General features: G+C 41.2%; 3 protein-coding genes across 4 annotated transcripts; 2 read left to right on the top strand and 1 right to left on the bottom strand.

Moving 5' to 3' along the window:
* The first annotated feature begins 1,032 nt into the window (after positions 1-1,032).
* Positions 1,033-6,874, top strand: naxe (NAD(P)HX epimerase). 2 transcript variants are annotated; one of them, XM_019254847.2, is made up of 7 exons: positions 1,033-1,157; positions 2,604-2,790; positions 2,870-2,978; positions 3,533-3,643; positions 4,795-4,905; positions 5,201-5,348; positions 6,259-6,874. In XM_019254847.2, the coding sequence occupies exons 2-7, from the start codon at positions 2,615-2,617 to the stop codon at positions 6,456-6,458; spliced, it is 855 nt and encodes a 284-aa protein (XP_019110392.1). In that variant the 5' UTR covers positions 1,033-1,157; positions 2,604-2,614; the 3' UTR covers positions 6,459-6,874. The 2 variants fall into 2 exon arrangements, with proteins under 2 accessions (XP_019110392.1, XP_019110399.1); XM_019254854.2 differs by having other exon boundaries at positions 1,059-1,131.
* Positions 6,538-13,459, bottom strand: LOC104928063 (sodium channel subunit beta-1). Its single transcript, XM_019254862.2, has 6 exons — positions 12,110-13,459; positions 11,854-12,020; positions 10,478-10,715; positions 9,830-9,971; positions 8,609-8,683; positions 6,538-7,479 (listed from the first exon to the last, which is right to left on the bottom strand). The coding sequence occupies exons 1-5, from the start codon at positions 12,156-12,158 to the stop codon at positions 8,614-8,616; spliced, it is 666 nt and encodes a 221-aa protein (XP_019110407.1). The 5' UTR covers positions 12,159-13,459; the 3' UTR covers positions 6,538-7,479; positions 8,609-8,613.
* Positions 13,460-14,903: 1,444 nt separating this feature from the next.
* zbtb22a (zinc finger and BTB domain containing 22a) lies at positions 14,904-21,473 on the top strand. Its single transcript, XM_010742281.3, has 4 exons — positions 14,904-15,123; positions 17,268-17,488; positions 17,814-18,585; positions 20,270-21,473. Exons 2-4 carry the CDS (start codon positions 17,282-17,284, stop codon positions 21,379-21,381), a joined length of 2,091 nt encoding a protein of 696 aa, XP_010740583.2. The 5' UTR covers positions 14,904-15,123; positions 17,268-17,281; the 3' UTR covers positions 21,382-21,473.
* The last annotated feature ends 1,427 nt before the right edge of the window (positions 21,474-22,900 follow it).

Here is a 22,900-nt window from a genome sequence, read left to right as displayed (position 1 = left end):
TTCTATATAAATTCACCCTCAGTACAGTTGTCATGAACGGGGAAATTAGCTACAGAGACCAAAACTGTTTTTTGTACCAGGCTGTAAACATGTTTATTTCTGCTGTGAAGTTGGACATTTGAACATGGGGACTTATGGAGACTTCTGGAGCCAGCCTCAAGTGGACGTTTGAGGAACTGCAGTATTTGATACTTCCACATTGGCTTTACTTCACAGCCATGGTGATGATGGTTTTTGTTGGTGGTCCAACAATGGATGCCTGCGAATTGAGCCCAGTGTCACTGCCGCTGTCATTGATTGATTGCTTGATATACGTAAAAGAGAGCATGTGTAGAGCTATGTAAGAGTGTTTTTAAATCTAGATAGATAGATAGATAGATAGATAGATAGATAGATAGATAGATAGATAGATAGATAGATAGATAGATAGATAGATAGATAGATCATATAACACAGTAAACATACATTAAAATTAACCTATATGAGAGTTAAGATACACTAAAAATGAGCCTATAAGGTTATAAACCTGTGCTAAGAAATCAAACATGCAGAGAAATGCAACCTGAATATATTTACAAGTAGAAAAGCATATAAAAAGTAAAAATATAAATAAAATTGTGTACAGAAATAATAGATAGAACTACAAATAGAGAGTATAGCTGTAGTTTGTGCTCAAATGTCAGCTGCTTTTACTTTGTAATAATGAGTTTTCCACTATAAAACATTATGTCATTAACATTATGTGGCTTTAGAAAAAAATGGAAATTAGGTTGTCATAGCAGTCCGGTATATTTGAATACAATAAAAATACAATAGAATAAAATACTGAGGTAGAAAAAATAAAAAATAAAAATAGATAATAACATATACATTTATATATACATGTTCATGCATGTGTACACATACATGTAAAAGAAAACTTACACTGTTCATTTTCATAATTTTCTTCCATGTGTGAAGAATCTTTATGTTCCAGAGGTCGTGCTTTTATTTTGAAATGAAAGACGCGGCTTTTATTTTCTTACCCTTTTCTAACCCGGAGGTAGTTGCTGCTGTCGGGCTGCAGCTGGGTGTTGTTGTTGTTGTTGTTGCTTCTCTTCTTCCTTCATTGTGTCAGTTTATCACAGCTCTGTAAGTTTGTGTCACTGCATCGCTTGGTGAGTTTTTATTAAGTTTTATTAAGTTTTATTAAAGTCAAAGCTCGTGGCTAACGTGAGGTAGCAACTCCACAGCCTGAAAAAAAAATGTAAACAAACATTTTTAATTAAAATACTCGACTCTGAATGTCATGCCATTAAATGTTAGGTAGCCTAGTGTCTTTCTAAAGTCATTAAGCACATTTAGTAACAGGTAGAGCTGTTTAAATAACATTAGCACGGCTTGTACTCATATACATGCACATATATATATATGCACATGCAACATGCATGTATCATGCACATATATATCTGTATATAACAGTGTATATAACACTAGGTTTTGTTGAGTTAGGTCTGACAGCTGTTTTTAACTCATTTTTAGGTGCAGAATCCAAAACTGATCTCAGTTTTTCTCTAAGTTTTTGAACTATAGGATCCCTGTTTTAAAAAAAAAATTAAATATACTGTATTTAACAGATGTGTGCTTGTTTTCATTAAACAAAAGTCTGTGCAATGATCTTTCTGCTCTCTCCAAACCATGGGGATACCAAATGTTCACGTGTTCCTTTGGTCCACATTCGTAAACTCTCCACACACTTGCTTGCACCCATGCAAAGCCCATGGCTTTGTCTTGATCACAGAGTTTTACTTTAAAATATGCAAAATATGCTTGTTTGACAAACGCACTGATGTTTGCTTTCCTCTGAGTTGGAATGGTGAAACTAGCACAAATACAGCAAAAGAAGTCAGGGTTGTTCAGGCATTTACGACGAGAAGTAGCAGGAGCAGACATGATCTGGAACAAAGGAGAAATAAAACACGAAGATGGAATAGTTACACGCTTTGAAAACGTCGCATCAAACCAAATTGAACAGGACGACGTCTGTCCAGTTTATTGCTGAGGTGAACACAGAGCATTTGTACGCTCCCGTCATCTCGATATCAGTTCAGTCTTTCTCCTGAAGTCGGTCAACATCTCCTTCATCTTGCTGGCGTTGATATGAAGGTGGTTGCGGTTTGCACCAGTCGTCAATGACGTCTGTATTAAATTTACAATGATACAAAACAAATAAAAACACTGCAATTCTTACAAATGCTGGACGTTTTTACACAATAAATTGATCAACTGATCTTGTAATCTTGCTACAAAGTTTACAAAAAAAGACAAACGCAGCACAGGCATGATCGATGTGAATCCCCTTCAGGAGCTGTGAGTACACAGCCTGCAGGTGGACGGAGGTGGAAAAGAAACAATGCAAACAAGCATTGAAAGCAATGCAGCAGCTGTAGGAGGAGGCGGCGGCGACAGCAGGCTGAGCAGCAGATGGGAGAATGTGCATCGACACTGGAGTCTGAATCGTAGCTCGCAGGCTCTTACAGATCAGTTCATTAAGTCGTGGGATCACTAACTAACCTCCTTCAGTTTCAGGGTAGATCGCTGTGATGTGGTCTCTTCTGTTCCAGGATCCATCTGGATGTTGAGTGTCCGGGCGTTGTTTGGGATCGGCTTCCTGGTGACGTCAAGGGCCGCGACAGTCCTCGCTCAGACAGGGACATGTCCGCTGTCCGCTGCAGCCAACAACCACAAGAAGACTGAATGTTTCAGTAGCAGGCCGGCAACCACCATGGCACAGACCATCAAATATCTCGGGTGAATTTAATTTTTATATATATATGTGTGTGTGTGTGTGTGTGTGGACTGTCCAGACTGACGTGTAGCTGCTCCACAGGCAGGAGGAGGCCCAGCACATTGACGAGGAGCTCTTCAGTGAGTACGGCTTCAGTGTGGACCAGCTGATGGAGCTGGCTGGACTCAGCTGTGCTACAGCCGTCACCAGGGTGAGATATTGATCGGGGCTTTTTTATAATGAGCATCTTTGACTTTTTCTAAGATTTTACGGACAAAACGATTCATAAATTCGCCGTTGTAATCGAAAATGGACAGCTTTGAGGGTTGTACAGCAACTATCAGCGGCAATTTCAGTGGAAGATATCAAGCTCAACCTCTTGGAGAGTGTTTTAGCAGATATTTTATCACACCGGTCTCATCATTCAGGGTCCTCGAGTTGCTGCAGGAAAGTGCAATCATAGACAAATACACACCTAAAATATAAATATAGCCACGTATTTAAATGTGAGTAGAATTATTAAAGTGAAGTAGATAAAAACAAACACTTTATAATTGTTTATTGTCAACACTGGATGATGTATTCCTTGAAGACCTTTTATGTATCCGCTGTGCAGAAATCAGATTATTGGATAAAGAGAAGGGAAATAATCAAATTACTCGTTACTACATCAATACAAGCATCTTTCTTAAGTAGCTGCTGTGGAGAAAATTCTCTTTTCCTGGACAACCTTGTGACCGGTTGTGTTTTGTTTTTTTCCTGCAGGCTTATCCGATTACTTCCCTGGTCAAAGCCAGACCGTCTCTGCTGGTGATTTGTGGACCAGGTAACAATGGAGGCGATGGCCTGGTCTGTGCACGACATCTTAAACTCTTCGTGAGTGTCCTTTACTCGTGTGACAGGAAGACACTCTGCAGCAGTGGAACGTACATTTAATTGAATTTAAAGTGCTGTACTTTCTGTTTTACGCTTCCACTCCTCTTTTTCATACAAACTGTGAGATGAGCTTTTAAAACAACTTCTTATTCAGTAATTTAAGTCTGAAATTTGAGTCTTTAAAGTGAGAAACATCTGCCAGTGTAGTAGAAATATAGGTTGTTTGATGTTTCTAGTGGAGCGATTGTGCCTCATTCTGTCTGATCAGAATCAGATTTATTGGTACACAAACAAGAAATTTGAGCTTTGATAGAAATGGAGACAACAAATGTGATCAAAGACAGTCTTAGAACATATTTTATGTGTTTTTAGAATATATTTTTAAATTGTTTTAACTAAAAACTGATAAATATTTTGCTGACAAGCTGCAGAGTCGAAGGTAAAACCCCAAACAAAGTCATAAAACGTTGTTGGTTCAAGTTGAGTCTTGTTCAAATTTAACTTGAGTTGAATATCTGAGTTCAGTAAGTGAGCAGTGAAGACAAAATCTATAGTGAGGGTTGACCTCACTATAGATTTTTAGAAAGCTTAACCCGAGTCAGATTGGTATGATGTAGGATTATATACCACGTCTAACACATCCCACAGCTCCTCCTGAGATCTCCTCCTCCCGTTGAGTTTTCAATTTCATGATGAAGGGTTAGCTGCAATGAATAGAAAAGAGTGTATACGCGTGAAAAAGCAGCTTTTATGGAAGTAAATGGCGTTAAATCAATCAGTGATTCCTCTGGGAGACTTTACTTTGCTGAAATTGCACAAAAAAACTACAGACTACAGACGCAAGGAAGGAAGGAAGGACACAACTGTATCGATCAAGTATAGACTAGGATCAATAGGTTTGAGGTTTTTGCAGATCAACTGTCGAACACTTTATGAACATATGAGCTATGCCGCTTTTAAAGGTCGTTGCTTTTACCGAAGTGAAGAATGTGTCCTCCACCCCTGCTGCACAGCACCGTATTAATGTTTCATTAGTGTATTCTGACTTGAGTCCATTTAAGGACAGGCTGTGCAGAGTGCAGATAATCTTTTGCTCAGTCAGTCAAACTATGATGAATGTTTTCGAACCACTTCGTTTGTCTTTGTCGCAGGGTTATGAGCCGACCATCCTCTACCCGAAGAGGCCGAACAAACCTCTGTTCAACAACCTGACCACACAGTGCCAGAAAATGGAGATCCCCTTCCTGACGGAGATGCCCGAGGTTTGGTGTTAATCAATTATGCAGCAGTGCGTTATCGACAGCGGCGAAGAAAATACGTCTGTGTATTGTGTTGATGGCATTTTAATTCAAGCTATTACACACGATTAGATCTCGCTAAGTGAGGCTGCAGTTTATATTAGATGAAGACTCAGTCAACAAATAACACAGTCTATAATATAATTGATTGAATGATACAGTAATGATGCAGTAGAGTTCATAGTTTCATAGTTTTAACATACTTTGAGTGTTTTATTCCAAAGATAAACAACTAACGTGGAAAGTTTTGGTTTCTCAGGCTAAAGTTGTCGATGAGGCGTACAACCTGGTGATCGACGCCATCTTTGGCTTCAGCTTCAAGGGCGCCGTACGGGAGCCTTTCGGGTCAATTCTGAATGTGCTGAAGAAGACGACAGTCCCCATAGCCAGCATCGACATCCCCTCAGGTCAGTCCTCACACAAGAATATGCTTTTCTTGCTATAGATAGATTATTTAACAAATTTAGCTTATTACTGCCTCCAGTAGTGCTGGGCGATATGATGATACATATCGTGGACAGGATAGAAAAGTGTCTATCGTGCCATTTCTCTTCTATCGTTTCTAACCTAATTTTATCAATTATTACAGCAAATATATCATTAAATAGCCTGCGATGATTGTATTAGTGTTGTCTTGTCACTATGCATACTCTTAACTTTATATAAGTGAAAATAAAGAAGAATAAAAAAAGAGATTTTTCGCAAAAGAAACTCCGTCTTATGGTTTTGCGTCATGGCGCTGCTTTACGTGGTTCTTTGATTCTCACGCGGGTTTGCGACATGCTTTACGTCCACGAAAAAACTTTACCTCCGCCACAGCTGTTTTTCATTTGATACATTTTAGTGCAGCAATATAAATGTATGTTTCTCATTTGTGACAGTTGTCACTTCAAAATAAAGTTGGAGAAAAGTAAGCAATGACATTTTTGTCAAACTGAAAACATACTTTATTGTGGTATATCGTGATATAAAATAATCCATATCGTGATATATGATTTTTTCCCATACCGCCCAAGCACTAACCTTCCCCACCTCTGTTGTGGGGAAAAATGAACTCCAGCCTCATATAAGATAAAGACTTTACTGATCCCACTCCAGGCAAATTTACTTGTTATAGCAACTCATAAGGGAGTGGGAAACATGCATAAATACAGACATAAAAGTCTAGAAGGTTTAACAATCCAGGTGCCTACAGAAAGTCTGATCTGATTAGGTCAGTTGGTGAGCTGATTGTCATTACTGTGCACATTCACTCACACATAGAGGAAGAGGAAGCCTGGTCTTGATTGTTTTTTTGTTTTTTTAATTTATTTAAAGGTTGGGATGTGGAGGAGGGCAGTGCAGATGGACTGCAGCCCGACATGCTCATCTCCCTCACAGCTCCAAAGAAGTCCGCCTCCCTGTTCAGAGGACGATACCACTTCCTCGGAGGTCGCTTTGTGCCGCCGGGCCTGGAGAGGAAGTACCAACTCAACCTGCCTCAGTATCCTGGCACAGACTGTGTGCTACAACTGTAGAGGATGTAGGTTTGATGAGAGCGTGTCTTTAGAGGAATAGTTCAACATTTTGAGAAACGGTTATCATCTGCTTTTTTAATCCAAAGAGAAGATCGATACCACCACTCTCATGTTTGCCAAAATTACAGAGCTGGTGTCTGGAAGTAAATAGCCTAGCTCAGCATAAAGGTGCCCACCAGCTCACAAATGAACAAGCGATATGGTTTCGATGTCACGAATACGTAACACACAGCCAGTCTCAAGTAACCTTTGGAAAGAAATTGGTACACACATCTCTAAATTTTGAACCATTCCCTTAAATCGTTGTGTGGATGAGGGTGGGTGTGATTTAAAGCCCGGCTTTGAGTTGTTATGATGGGGTTTTATTAGCTCTCTGGAAGATGCATGAAAATAATAATAAAAAAGGATTAATAATTGGAATTTGTCTGTGTTATTTCTGTAATATCAGCCAACCATTTAATCTTTATAATATTTATAAAGACAGAAGACTCCTCCGTCACGTGTGCTTTTTCTGTTTTTATTAGTACATCTTAAGATTTCATTGAATGTACAACTAGCAACTGGAAAGACAGTCTATCATAGTCCATCACATTCTATTTTTATAAATAACTTTACCATACGTGTTGTGTGTCTCGTTGTTTGTACATTAGTTGGTGATGATGTAGTAAAAAGCTTCCTTTGACAATCAGCCTCATGGAGTCCAACACCATAGCTTCACTTACATGTTATATAAATGTGACTACGTATACTTATAGAAATACTGTATGTACAGTATATGCTTTTAACAATGTGGCTCATTAATGCATAATGTTTTTTTCTCATGTAAGTGCAGTACATGCTCTTGCGCGCAGAATACTATATACAGTGCTGGTACCATGCTCTCTTTGTATGTCGTATCCATTTGGGATCTTTGTCGAGGAAAAAACTAAAATAGAGGCTTGAGATGAGGAGGAGTTTTTCTTCCAAGCTGTCTACATGCAGGTCTGATGGTGGAACGATGTTTTCAGTCCATGGAAGAAGCCTGGAGATAAAAACAAGACATATTAATAGATTTAAAGGCAACAAACAAAGTCCAGTTAATCAACAAACACTAGAACCTCTAAAATACACGGCAAGTTTTGAGATATGTAGGGTTGGGTCATGGTGGCAGCAGGTTTAGCAGGACGTTCAAGATGTACCTCGCCCCAGCAACACTTTCAACCTCCTTCTGGGGGATCCCGAGATGTTCCCAGGCTAGATGGGTCTATATTAGTCCTTCCAGCAGGTTCTGGGTCTTCCCCGGGATCTTCTTCCAGTTGGATGTACCCGAAACACCTCCAAGGGAAGGTGCCCATGGAGCAACAACCTCAGCTGGCTCCTTCTGATGCGAAGAAGCATCAACTCTACTCCGAGCTCCTGAGCCCAGCCACAAGATGAAGCTAATTTCTGCCACTTGTATCTGCGACCTCATTCGTTTGGTCACTACCCAAAGTTCATGACCATAGGTGAGGGCTGGAACGTAGATGCACTGGAAAATCGAGAGCTTTGCCTTTCAGCTCAGCTCCCTCTTCCCCACAATGGTCCACTACAGTAACCACAACCCCCGAGATACTTGAACTTCTTCCCTGGGTGCTTGGAGTACCCGACCTTCTTGGAGTCTTAAGAAGGAGGTAGGGTCCCATCTGGTGACTCTATAGTTCTGCTAGGGGACTTCATCACTCATGTGGGTGACATCGGAGTAACATGGAAGTGACTGGAACCCGATTGGTGCTTTGTTATTGGACTTGCTAGTCATAGATTGACCATAACGGACACTATGTTCGAGCAGATCGATGTTCAACTGTGTGGTCGTGTCATCAGATCTATGGCTGTACTGTACAGTATGTCTTGGACACTCTGGTGAAGAGAGGAGCAGAGCTGTCAAGTGATCACCAGTAGTCGTGGAGGTCCCTTTTTCATGTATCCAGGGGAGGTTGGAAACCAAGTGGACCATGTTCAAAACCTCTATTGTTGAGGTGGGTATACAAAAACCCAAGCGTCTAACTCTTGACAAGTAAGCAAATAAGCAAATTTCCAAAAAAACATTACAGATTAAGTTCATTAAGTGGTAGACATCTCATCGTGGAATGATGCCACTGACATGCATTTTCACTACGTAGATCATGACGTACCTGTGCTATTCTCCGACTTGCACTCCTGCGCAGTTATCTTTACTTTCCGAGGCTATCGCTAAATATTCAGCATTTCTAGGAGGAAAAAAAGAAAAGTTAAACTTTTGCTTTGGCACAATGAAATGGGTAAAGAAATTCAAAAACAAAACATTATAGCTATGGTAGTATGACAGGTCTTTGTTCTAATTTTTGACTTACAGGAGGGTGTTTGAGTTTTGGGTTTGGGTTTTGGTTTTGGTTTTTACTAGGGTGGAGGACGACACGATAGGACGGACAAGACGAAAACATGACAAGTAGAAACAGGGAGCGTGAGATGTTAGACAAAGAAGACACAAGTGAAAACACACAAACACAATGGAAACATCAATAATCTTAAAAATAAGTAGATAACAAGACAGGCAAAGTGAGAGAAATATAAACCAAACAAAGTAAAGGTTTAAATTATACAAAGCAAAGGTTTAAATTATAGGTGTAACTTACGCAATAGAACATGAATAAACTATGGCGGTATTCATGAGGAAATACGGTTTTTAAAGCGTAACTATCACACCTAATGCCTTATTTTGAACACATCGGTGAGTTTAGTTTTTGTTAGTTTTTAGAGTAAAGGCCCAGTCACACCAGAAAGTTTAAGTAAAAATCAGCTGTGTAGAATATTTGTAGAACAGGACATACAGGATTTCATTGTGCTCTAAATATCAGTTAACTTAAGACAACATCAGTTAACTGTCTTAACTGTTAGTTATCAGTTAATAAGTACAATTTTTATTGCTTCTGCCTCACACCTTGCTATCGCCCTGCTGGAAAAAAAACAGCACTAGACCAGTATAAACTCACATCATTTACATGTTGGTCTATGCTGGTTTTTCCCGCAGGGTGATCAACACCACAGATTTGCATGTCAAAGTCCATACACAAACTTCCCCCTGCGTGTAAGTTCATACAAATTGTGTCTTGTGTGACTGGACTTTACCCCCAGATGTGTGTTGTTTCAAGCTTTTGCATGCACTCCAGCCAGACCGCTATATTGTTATATGCGTATTTGCTGAATCAACAACAAAGATTTGTTGAGGTCATTTAGCGACCTTGCTTCCATTAGTTTGTCTTCCAGAACAACTGACAAACCAATTCACCCAGAACTGGGGCGGACAAGGTTTCCCACATGTCATGTGTGACATGACATGAATGTGCATACAGGTGTATGCACTGTAAAATACTTACGCTGCTTCTCGTAATGCTTCTTCCCCGGCTGCTGCTATTTTCCTGTAACAGTATATCATCTCTATGAGGAGCCAGACCTGAAGGCCAATGATGGACACGTACATCATGACCTCAGACACGATGGAAGCTGTTCCTCTGGTGGCTGCACACAGGAAGCAAGGAAATAAGGAATCAGACACCAAAGAGGCAACATGACAATGCTCTTATAAAGCTGAAACTGTCCTTTATCCGGTAAAGTCTAATCTAAAAATAGGGTGATGGCCAAAGAAACACCTGCCTCAGGTCACCTTAAATGGTTGTTAAGGTCACCTGAGGCCCGGCGTGATTGATGGTCGTTCATCACGGGTGACCGTAACAACTCGAACATCAGTCGTCACAACAACAATGAGAACTAATGAACCAAGTGGTAACTATGGCCTAGGCTCGATACCTGGATCTCTCCATCAGGTAGTCAGGCCTGAGGAAACCTTTTGGATGAGAGGTGAAACGTCTTCACAGATCTACAACCAAGTGCCATTGCCCCAGACTTAACCCTTTTCGAAGATGGTCTGGAAAGCTTCAACCACTTGCACCAAATCAGTTGGAAATGCAACATAAAATTTGGTCAGCCATTAAATACTTATAGTTAGTAAGTTGATTCCATCGTACCTTTAGCCACCACAGAGAGTTGGACCACTTTGTTGACAACAGTGTTGTACTCATAGTTGGCGTAGAAGAGGATGCGGTTGAAGAAGCAGCTGTAGGTTCCCGTGTCGTTGAAGGTGACGTTGAGCAGGTATATGGACCCATCTTGGATGTCGTTGCTCCTCTTGCTTCCATTCCAGTCCAGACGGTCCATGAAGTGGTCATGCTTGATGGTGGGGCCGTCCTCGTCGTAGGTGTAGATCTAGTACCACAGAGACACCACGGTTAATCATTTATTTGGAGTGATTTGCACAATGTACAGTATTTTTTCAGTAGTTTCTAACCTTCTTCCATTGTTCCTGTGTAAAATGTGAATTTCCCTCTGCAACCCCCTCGTTTTACCACTTACTTCCTAACATGAAGGAGAAACTATGGCAACTACGAAATGCCTGACTACTCTATAAATATGGTGATACATCATGCTGGGTGGGGGTCTAATTGTGCTGAATGTAACACTGTGAAACAATCAGGAGATAACTTTTTATTTCACTGATTAACCGGCTTTATCGATGCTGCCGCTTGCTCACTCTCATTCACTGTCTATGTCACTTGACCACTGCTCTCTCTCTCAAACTATCAAATTTATTTTTTTAATTTACTTTGTGTCACTATTTTGCAGCCAGACTCTCCAGCTGGTACATGAAATAAACAAGGCCAGAACACAACAGGTAGAGTATCAGAGTTTATCGGATTGGTGGCTGCAACCCTTAGAGTCACCAGTCCTTTAGGTGCTTTTTTCAAAATTTAAAACCATGTATTAATTTCATAGATTTTTTAATTTATTGTGTCTCATGGATGCAGGTACAGTGAGTTGGGGCTGAGATAATCCCAAAGCACACATCATGGTGTGAGGTGTATTGTGTAGGACATACAATACTCACAAAGTACACAGGAATGACAATATTAATCTTATGTATCAGTCTATGTGCATATGCACATGGAACATACTGAAAGTGTCTATTTCGTCATTAGCTACAACTACATTATCACAGCAAGCACTCCAGTGACAGACACAGGATCCAACACAGCTGTGCACCTGTCATCCTAGAAGATTTAATGATCCCCGTGGTGTAAAATATCACAATCGATTCTATATGAACCGTGCGATGACCTCAGCACCGGGCGCCATCATAAAGGAGAATAGAGCTCTGGTGTGTGCACGTTGCATATATAAATAGCTTGTGTCTTGAGGAATGTGACCCAGGACATGTTTGATTTTAAGGATGCTTGCACAACTAAAAACTTAGAAGCACAAAACGTTCCTTTGCTCTTCGTTGTGCTGCGTCAGTGACATTTTGTGCTGGCATCGGACTAAAAGCCTTTTAAAGAAATGTACTCACAGGAACAAAGTCGGCCTCTCCTTTGGCCCTGAAATACCATTCGACAGTGGCAGAACCATCCACCTCACTCCTCCTCTTGCAGGAGATGCAGCCCAGTTTGAAGCCTTTGCCTGCCACCGCCTCTGTGTCCGAGTCCACCTCTGCACAGGCCCCATGACACTGATACACTGTAAACAGGAGAAAGAAAGAGACAATAGGGCAATCATTGCTTTGGTTTAACACAACATAGCAACATATCGTGAAGACTACAACTCACCGAACAAGGTGCAGAGAAGAGAAAGGAGCAGTAGGTGTAACGCCGCCATGGCACCGGACGTTAGAGTAGCTGTTTTTGATTTTAGGAGGGGTCTCAAGAAGTACAAACTTTAACCCTAACGCTCCAAGTGTGGAGCTCCAAAAAAGATGACACTCATAAACCGAGCACCTCCGAGTTTGCAAAGGTTTTCTTTTATATATATATGTATATATTATAAAGACTTGAGCTTATGTGTTAATTTTTAAAGTGCAGGCCAATATTACATGTATGAGTGAGGACGCTAGCAGCTAAACATGCATCACAAAGTGCAACATGAATGAAATCTACGTCCTAACAGTCTCAATTCTTTGGCTCAAACCAGCAACAGAATTTATTGCCACAAATTATTGCTGCTTTTTGAGACAACCTTTCTAATGTAGTGCTGGCTTTTTTAAATTTTTAGCTTTTAATTATAGGAGCAGCATATGATACAGATACAATCCAGACTATCTGGTAACTCACAGTGTTTCCCCCTCTCCAGACCAACACCCTGAGATTTGATTTGTTTCCCCCCTGAGGTCTTACAATGAAATCCACAGAGCAATCATTAGATCAGCCTGGGGCCACATGCTCTGCTCTTTTGGCAAATTACACACAGCACAATGCTTAGAATAAACACACGTGCATCTATAATACATTTAACACGCCGGTGCATATATATAATTAAATTGCATGCTCTATATTCAGACTACAAGCTACCAATGTTTAATCCATAACCAGAGCCTACTGTCCTGCTTTAGAGGCCGTGTCTCCTTTTGTTGTTGTTGTTGTCTCCTCCGATGAAAAAATAAATAAATATATATATTGTCCTCTAGTGCGATGACAGCTGAAAATATTTTAATATCACCTATCTAATGACCCCGTGCGAGTGGAAGAGATGCCTCCGTCGTGTTGGCATTGCAGATGAAACTGCGTGACGGCTACATTTAAAGCAAAAATAAATAATAATAAAAAAGCAGCAATATATAATAATAATAATACGACTAATACTAATAATAATAAATACAGTCCAGATCCAGTTAACGGTGCTTTCTTCCCCCTACGACACAGCGGCACCCCTGTCGTTCAGATCAGAGGATGCTGCAGATGCACTGCGGTAAAAAAATAAATAAATAAATCCCCCGGCTGTGCGTGTATGACTGAGCAGAAGCTGTGAGTGACGAAGCTGCCACCTCCTCCACCTCCTCCTGCTGCTCCTGCTCTTTGTTTTAAAGCTTGTAAACTGCAGCTGGGACTAATCTTCACTGAACATTTTAACGAGAAATAACGACGACAGCTGATTTTTATTTTTGGGGTGAACTGGCCCTTTAAGTGAACTCTCTTCGCGTGACCCAATGATGGAATCTGTCACGTAACCGCCGTTACTGTCACTAACTCACGCGGGGTTGTTGTTGTTGACACAGCTCTTTATATTAAATTAATTAAGATATTTAACACACACACATAAGGCCACCGCGTTAATGAGTTAATGAGTGTGATGGCATGTCATTTATAATTCACACCGTGTGTGTGTGTGTGTGAGAGGACGCTGATTTGTCAACCGGCTTCAGTTTACGCCTACAGGGGTGTTTCGGTTTAACGAGTGACCGTGTTAACTGGTGACCATAGATAGATAGATAGATAGATAGATAGATAGATAGATAGATAGATAGATAGATAGATAGATAGATGTTTACAAATTAAAAAATATATATAAAACGTTTTTATTTTAATAAGAAATAGAATTACAAACAGACATTTAAAAAACAAACAAACAGAAAACAATATAAAATTAAATCAGGCAGACACTGAATGAAATTAAATGAAATCAAAAATCAAATCAGATTTTATTTGTATAGCCCAAAAAGTCACAAAGTACATTTTCCTCTGAGGGCTTTACAATCTGTACAGGGAGTGACACCCTCTGTCCTTAGACCCTCGGTTCGAGTGAGGAAAAACTTGCCCACAAAAAAAAACTTTTAACAGGGAAAAAAGGTGAAAGAAACCTCTGGAAGAGCCACAGAGGAGGGATCCCTCTCCTAATAAATGTCACATGTACAGAACAAATCAACACAAACATATTGTACAATTACTGATACAATGATTACAGTAGCAGTGGAACCTGTGATAGAGATAGAGAGACACAGATGCACAGCGGCAGCAAATCATAAACTAACTATAAACTGTGATGGAGATATGGCAGCAGTAATGACAGTAATAATATGTGTAGTGGACGTCGTGCAGGATCACAGCAGCAGCCACGATCCACGAGAACCTGCTGGACGAGAGAGAGCACAGAAAGGAGTTTACTTAGTAATATGCATTAATGAAACATGTATGTTTACAGATGGAGAGAGAGAGAGTTTTCAGTAAAGGGAGATGTGACTGCATCTTCAACCAATAACATGCCTGACTAGGCATAACCCTGAAAGACAGAGACAGATAGAGAGAGAGACAGAGAGAGGGGGGGGGGGGTAGTCCCCCAGCAGTCTAATCCTATGGCAGCATAACTAAGCCTTAGTTATACTGCCATAGGATTAGTTACTAAGGGATGAGCTCTGACTATGAGCTCTATCAAAAAGGAAAGTCACAGCATGTAGCAAAAGAGTGCACATTGAGCTGTCCTCTTAAATGCCTGTTTTTTTTTTTTTTTTTTTTTTTTTTCAAAAAGTCAAAAAACAATAACAAAAAAAAACTGTTTAGTTTTAGCTACGTATTATCTTCACGTTTCAACATCTGTCGTAACTACGACAACCACAGGCGGTCACCAGTTAACACGGTCACTCGTTTAACCGAAACACAGGAGAAGGGGGGCAAGCTGCTGCTGCTGCTGCTTACTAGCTTGCCCCTTTTTTTATTTTCCTTTTTCTTCACACACAAAGAAGCGATGGCAGCGTCTCACCTGGGATCCACGATGGTGATGCTGTGCTCTGAATAGTTCAGCGACGTTTTACCTGTGAAAGCTAAAGCGGTCGTCATAGCAACACGTCAAAAAAGGTAAAGTAATGAAGCTAACGTGAGCTAACTAGCTCGTAGTGACTTCAGGTCAGCTGCAGGTTAACTCAGGTGTAGTCTACATGAACGGATGCAGACTGTAATGAACATTAATCTGTTTGTGCGCTTATAACTGGACTTTAATATAAATAATACTGTTTTAATGACGTTACGTGACAGGCTGCTCCGTACACCGGGGAGCTAACATTAGCCAGGTAAATGTGACAGCGAGCATCAGGTGGACGCTTCCTTTCCTTCATGTCACAAACATTTACACTTCTTCATGTCTGAAACAGGTTATTATGAAATACTGACTTCATTGACAATCTATCTACTCTGATCTAACGCTAGAGCTGCATTGTATAATCGATTAATCGATTATCAAGCCATTAATGATCAGCTGGTTATTGAAAACAAAGCTGTTGTTATGTAAAATAATAATAATACTACATGTTATTTAATAGATGCCTTTCTGTCACCCAAGGACACCTTACAGTAAATGAGAGTAGACGGCAAGTAACAGAAACAAACAAAAAGAATCATAAAAGTATCAAATTACAAGAATACAACATTAAAAACACGTTAAAATAGGACAATGCAATTGAATCAGTCAGATGGAAAAGGCTGTTTTAAACAGGTGGGTTTTAAGTGCAGACTTGAATTGTGAGAGTGAGTTGATGGCAAAAAAAAAATGGCTAAACTAGTCAAATATTTCCATAAGATGGCAAAAAAATGGCAAAACTAGTCAAATATTTCCATATGAAGGCAAACAAATGGCAAAACTAGTCAAATATTTCCATATGAAGGCAATCAAATGGCAAAACTAGTCAAATATTTCCATATGATGGCAAAAAATGGCAAAACTAGTCCAATATTTCCATATGATGGCAAAAAAATGGCAAAACTAGTCAAATATTTCCATATGATGGCAAAAAATGGCAAAACTAGTCCAATATTTCCATATGATAGCAAAAAAAAAAAATGGCAAAACTAGTCAAATATTTCCATATGATGACAAAAAAATGGCAAAACTAGTCCAATATTTCCATATGATGGCAAAAAAAAAAAAAGGCAAAACTAGTCAAATATTTCCATATGATGGCAAAACTAGTCAAATATTTCCATATGATGGCAAACAAATGGCAAAACTAGTCAAATATTTCCATATGATGGCAAAAAATGGCAAAACTAGTCAAATATTTCCATATGATGGCAAAAAATGGCAAAACTAGTCAAATATTTTCATATGATGGCAAAAAAATGGCAAAACTAGTCAAATATTTCCATATAATGGCAAAAAAATGGCAAAACTAGTCAAATAATTCCATATGATGGCAAAAAAAAATGGCAAAACTAGTCAAATATTTCCATATGATGGCAAAAAAATGGCATAACTAGTCAAATATTTCCATATGATGACAAAAAAAATGGCAAAACTGGTCAAATATTTCCATATGCCACCTTCACAGTTGTGATGATTTGCTGCATGTTTTATAGTTAACTTAAAAGTAGTGTTAATCAGACAAACAAGTAATTAACTAAAAAAAAAAAAAAAGATCATTAGGACTCAACAAGTCAATCAATTAATAGCACAATCAATAGTTTGAACACTATCTACCATTATATCCTCTACTTTAAGTTGCTTTGTTTGTCTAAAAACCACAAAACATGAAATGAAAGCAGTGAGTTTTCAGTTTTGCTGGGCTCCAACATACATTTTTGTATGCTCATACATTTAGATTTAATATTTCTATTAACTGAACATGTTTACAGGAAACAAATAGTATAATATAAGTAAAAAATAATTAAATTAGTCCACAACTCAACTAAATGTGTCACTGCTGTTTATTTCTTGCCTTTTGTGTCATTGTATTGTCTTCAGTAAGATGTTTAGATGTTTTAGCCTTACCTGTATTGTAAATGTTATAATAGCCATCGACACATACTGTACTTTAAACTGTTCTTGACACGTAAAGGTGCAGAGTATAGATACTTAGTAACCTCAGGAAACCAGAATACATTACGTGCATGTACTGTATACATGATAAAGCTTCCAGAAATCAAAATAAATAGTGAATACTGCATGTACAAAGTGTATCGAGACATAGAATATCATAAATAATTGACCACCTTTATTCTTCTCTATAGTTTTATGTGACCATGGATTCGACGTGCAGTGTCTCTGCTGCTCCGGCCGGTCTGACCGTCCAGGTCTGTTTCCCCGGCGCCCGTGCTGCTGTGTTGGACAATCTGAACCGTCAGCGTGAAGAGGGCAGGCTGTGCGACCTCTCCATCCAGGTGCAAGGTCAAGTGTTCAGAGCCCACCGCTGTGTGCTCGCTGCGTCCTCGCCTTACTTTCATGACCAGGTAAACCCAGCGTGAAATATTCATTCATTCGTTCAATGATTTCATTTGTTTGGTGGTCACCCGTAATTATGTCCTGGGCCCTCTTATCTTATCTTATCTCAGCTTACAGCAAGTTTTGCATACATTATGAACCTAAATACAGGAGACAATGACAGGACAAGTACTGACTGGATTCCTTAAGTTAAGATGCGATAGGAGGTCTGAGATAAGTTAGGACACAGTCATGAGTTTAGGAATGATTGAGTTTGAAACTTATGATGAAGTTATTCCCTAACGAGGCCTCAGATGCCTAAAACTCAGCGTGCCTTTGTTTTTATCTCATCAGGTGTTACTGAAGAATGTCACGACTGTCTCGCTGCCCTCAGTGATGGATCCAGTGGCCTTTGAGAGCGTCCTGAGCTCTGCCTACACCGGCCAGCTGAGCATCGTGCACGACGACATCGTTAACTATGTCACCGTGGCCAGCTTCCTCCAGATGTGGCACATCGTGGACAAATGCACGGAGATCCTGAAGAGGCCTCGGCCCTCGGCAGAAGTCACCCCGGGAGAAGCGGCGGTCCCTCACCCCGGCACTGCATCTCGCCAGCAGTCGCCGAGCAGCACGGACTGCCTCTATCTGGAAAGAGAGGGACGAAGGAAGGAGAGAAAGCCTGACGCCTTGCCTCCCTTGGCTACATGGAGACGCCCGCAGCAGTTCGCTAGATGGGGGCGTGCGCGGCCCTCATCAGCCCAGCACTTAGCAGACTCTCAACTGGACGCCCTCCCCAGCTATGCGGATAGTGATTACACCAGCTGTGAGGAGGCATGGGTATCAGGCCATGCCAAAACTAGCCACTTTGCACATGATGGACCGGGCCACAATAGCCGACACCACGGGGGGTTCGTCGGCGGTGAAGCATTAAAGCAGAAAGTCCGGTTTCAACAGCGGGGGGCAGCGCCGAGTGCTGATAGTCTGCTTGATAAGAATAGAGAGAGCGGGGACAGCGACGAGACGCGAGAGAAGAGGAAGAATGAGAGGAGAGAGATCGAGGCCGATGAGGGAGTTGGAGAAGAGGCGGTGGAGAAGAAGGAAGGCTTCGCACAAATGGGACACTGTGGTAAGACACAAAAGCCTCGTTTTACTGTGATTCTTTAGCCGGACATACCCGGAGCTGTGTGTGGTTTAATTAAAATGCAAAATAAGATGAGATAGACTTTACTGATCCCACACTTGTTACAGCGGCTCACGATATAAATGGATCAGAAAAATACTCCAAACGTCCCGTGTACGAAAGACACTTTCTGCAGCGACCAGGTTCAGACTCCGGCCTGTGGTCCTTTGCTGCGTGTCGTCCTCCCTCTCTCTCTCTCTGTTTTCCTGTCTGTCTTCAGAAAGCTGTCCAAACTTACCAGCCACGTCTCCATGACGCTGCACTCTCCATACTTCCTCTGTAGCCTGGTTAACTCCCCAATCTTATCGTCTCAGATCGAACTCTGCATCCTGGTCTCCTTCACCTCACTTCAGCCTTTCCACAGAGAGTATGCTATCACTGAATGTCTCATGAAGTAGTCTGTATAACAGAAAAAAGGCAAATCACTAATGGACAGAGACCGGTGTCCTAAAAATACTAAAAACACAGAAGAGTTCAGAGCTACTACTGTCTACCAACCACTGTATCATGGCAACTGACATAAATATAATTCTTTACCTAAAGACGAGTTTCAGTGTTAGAAAGAGGGTCGCTTCTCACAAATGTGCAGTTTGAGAATAATAAGGCTGCAGCTGCACTTGCACTCGCTCGTGGTGCTTTCCAGACTGTTCTCAGGTTTTATAGGTGCTTTCCACCGGGGCTGCTGCCGCTGATGCCGGTGTGTTTACTGAAAGCGAAGCAGAGCATCTGTTTCCCAGGCAACCGCTTGGCACTGACCAGTATTTTCTGAGGCTTTTGTTTAGTTTTTTTTTTTTCATTTCAACCAATATTAATTCGTACTAGTTTGAAGCGATATGAGGGGCAGACAGAAGACCTCAGAGTCGACGCTCTCTCTGTATTTCAGCTTGGTTTGCTCTGTCAGATTTAGGAGGCTGTAGAAATGGAATATAATATTCATAACTATGTTTTCATTCGAGTATAATCACCTGAAAATAAGAATCATTTTGTCTTTTAGAATGAGCTTTTTATGTCGTGTTTCTACAGCAGCCCAAACTAAACATTTGCTCTGGATATTCATTTTCTAAGCCGGCATTCAGTCCCCGTCAATAATCGTTACTCACAGGCACGTTTAGATCAGTACCATCATAAAATTATTGAGCTTAGATACCTTACAGGCAAATTTCACAACAGCGTTCAATGTTTCAAACTCCACCAGAAGCTCCAACAGTTTGTTTCAGAGGCGGGTCTCCACTTGACTTTGCAGAGAATACGTAACTGTTTTTATTTTTGATCAAGCTGACCGGAAGTCAGACAACACAGAGAATCTATTCGATTTTCAAAATAAAACGCAGCGTGCAAACTACTTAGTCTTTGGTAGAAGCGCATAAACTAATGGAAAGTTACCAAATCTGAGCAAGTAAACAAAGTCTGGTGGGCAAAATACTTAAAATAATAATCACACAATAATCACATCTCATGTCCAGTGGGGGTTTGGCTTCAGTACCAACAGAAAATAGTTGAGATTGGAAACACAGCCCAACAGTGTGGCTGTTCTCCATGCTGTGTCCTGTAGTCCATCTCTTTGTTCTGTGCATTGATTTAATATACTGTAGTTACCTGTGTGTGATTGTGTTCTACATTTCTCCAACAGGCTTACACTCGATCTCCAATGAGAGCGTAGGAGCTGAACAAGCCACGGGGAAGGCGAGTGTGGAGGAGGTCAAGGAGAAGGTGCAGAGGAACGTGGTGGGAAGCGATCCCTCGTCAGGCCTGCCCAGTGTTCACGCGTGCCAAACAGGTGAAGGAGTTCCCGGCCCTTCCTGTCCGGTTTCAGTCCGGCTGCAGTGGCAGGCCGGTCCGTGGTCTCAACAGGAGCAGAAGCCACAGGAAGGAGAGGGCGGCAGCTGCAGTAAAGACGAGGACGAAGACGAGGAGGAGGAGGACGTGGACTTTGAGTGTTTGACCTTTAGCAGAGACACGTATGATGAGATTGAAGACGGCACGGGGCAGGTTTCCCAGAGGCCTCTAGTGCCCGTGTCTCCTGACTTCACCATGGCGGGCTCGGAGGTGAGCTGGCCCTCCACGAGCGTCGGACAGGGCGGCTCGCTGACCCCCACCTCTAATCGCCATCTGTCTCCATCGTCTGCTGCGTTTCCACCACCCTCTTCACCTCCAACCCCATCTTCGTCATCCTCAGTGTCGCTCGCCGGCGCCCCCTACACGGGCAAAGTCCACTTCTGCCACTGCGGCAAAGCCTACACCCTGAAGAGCATGCGCGACCGCCACGTGAAGATGCAGCACCTCAATCTGCGGCCGTTCGGCTGTCCCGTTTGCACAAAGTCCTTCAAGATGAAGCACCATCTGACGAAGCACCTTAAAACACACGGAGGGCTGCGACCCTACGAGTGTGGCCTCTGTGGGAAGAAGGTCATCTGGAGGGACAGCTTCCTCAGGCATCAGGCCCGATGTGAGAGACTCGCCTCCAGCTCCTCAGCCAACGGCAACAACGCCAGCACGCCGGCAGCGGATATGGACGACGGCTACAGTTACGGATTTGAAGACGGGGAGGCTTTTCTCGCATCGGGAGGACAAGTGAAAGTGGAGGCGGTGGACTTTCACGGGGAGGTGGAGCATGGGATGGGTGGCCTGTTGGGCGGTGTGTCCGGGATTGTGGATCAGCTGAGAACTCAGTCCCAAAATTTGGGCAGTGGCAGTAGTCACGTTTTTAAACAAGAGGCGAGCGAGAGCTTCAGCGGAAGTTAAAACATTAATGTGAAACTGTATGTACACAAATACATACGAGAAGGATTTGAAATAACCAACTGCTACGTTTGTTTTGTTTTTTTTCTTTCGTGTACTTTCTTTTTCACGTCGTGTATACTTTGAAAAGAAAAGGAACAATCATAAACTTCATTCAAGCGATCTTTCTTAATTTGTGCAGTGCCACGTAGGCTCGGTTCTCGTTTAGTGAAAACTGTACATCTGTTAACAAGCAGTGTTGTGAATGTACTTCTTGAGCCCGGATGAAGTTACTTTTGCACATAAATTATTTGCCATTGAGCTGCATTAGACAATAAATCCACGGGTATTTAAAAAAAAAACTTTTCTGTGCCATATTGATGTAAAGGAAATAAATCTGGAATATATATATATTTATGTTAATAGAACAATTTCTGATTGACTGTGACATTTTTGGATTTATTCTAGCACACCGAGGCTCATCAACTTTTATATTTACTTTATTTAACTTGTATTTCACCTTATTAACCTATTTATACACTGGGTTATTAGCCTTTACGTGTTTATGATTGATTAAAAGTTAATGCGTAATTATTATTGGTTATTAAATGCCAAGACCTGCTGTGCGTCTTTGGACGACGGATTCATCCGATTGGAGTACAAACGCCTCCGCTGTTCGTAGTTTCTCGATTATCTGCACCCTCACATTCACCATTATTTTGGTGAAAATTGTCGATTTTTATGACAAAAATTGGCGGACCCTCTGCAGACCCTATCTATTTCAGAGTGTTGCTGGTCTTTCTAGAACATCGAGCCTTATCGCGGACCACTGTGGGTCATTTTTAAAAGTTCCTATGCAGCACGATGGAGGAGCAGCAGAGGTCTCTCTTGCTCAACGCTGCAGCATCCCTCCTCTGACTGCAACTTGCTACGTTTTGAAGAAAGCATCCTTCATCCATTGTAAGAGGCCCAGAAAGATGGTGAGCTAATGAATGGGGCTTGATGTATTCAGGTGAATTCAAAGGACAGCCTATAGAGATTTCCATTTCAATGGCAAACATGAGATGAAAGAGCAACTCCACACGAGGTGCAATAAGGGCCAAAGGTATTACATATGACACAGTATATGTATTACACAACAGTCAGGAAGAACGACACGGTAAAGTTACGTATTTTTGGGTCCCATATCAAATCAAAAATATTTGTTTTAATACACGAGTCAAGACATTTTCTCACTACTTCACCTTTGCGTGATACAGATTGTTTATCACTGTGCCAATTATTGCACGCAGATAGAGACGGAGCCCTTTGTGGTTTCAGAGGCAGCTGCCCTTGAAAAGCTCCGTCGTTATTTCTAATGATGAGAAACGTTCCCACATCTGAGCATCATCCTTATAATTAAATGTACTGTAATGTTGTTGTTTTTTTTAAAGTTTGATATTGGGATTATTGTCTGAGATAGATGATTGGCCTCTAGAGGATAATTCAAGAGCGTGTGAGAGTGTCCTCAATGATGGATCATGGGTTAAAGGCTAAATACAGT

Source organism: Larimichthys crocea, chromosome XIII (assembly GCF_000972845.2).
Source record: "Larimichthys crocea isolate SSNF chromosome XIII, L_crocea_2.0, whole genome shotgun sequence".
NCBI classification, from domain to species: Eukaryota; Metazoa; Chordata; class Actinopteri; family Sciaenidae; genus Larimichthys; species Larimichthys crocea.
The sequence above is the reverse complement of the archived record's forward strand: the minus strand, read 5'-3'. Positions and strand labels throughout refer to the sequence as shown.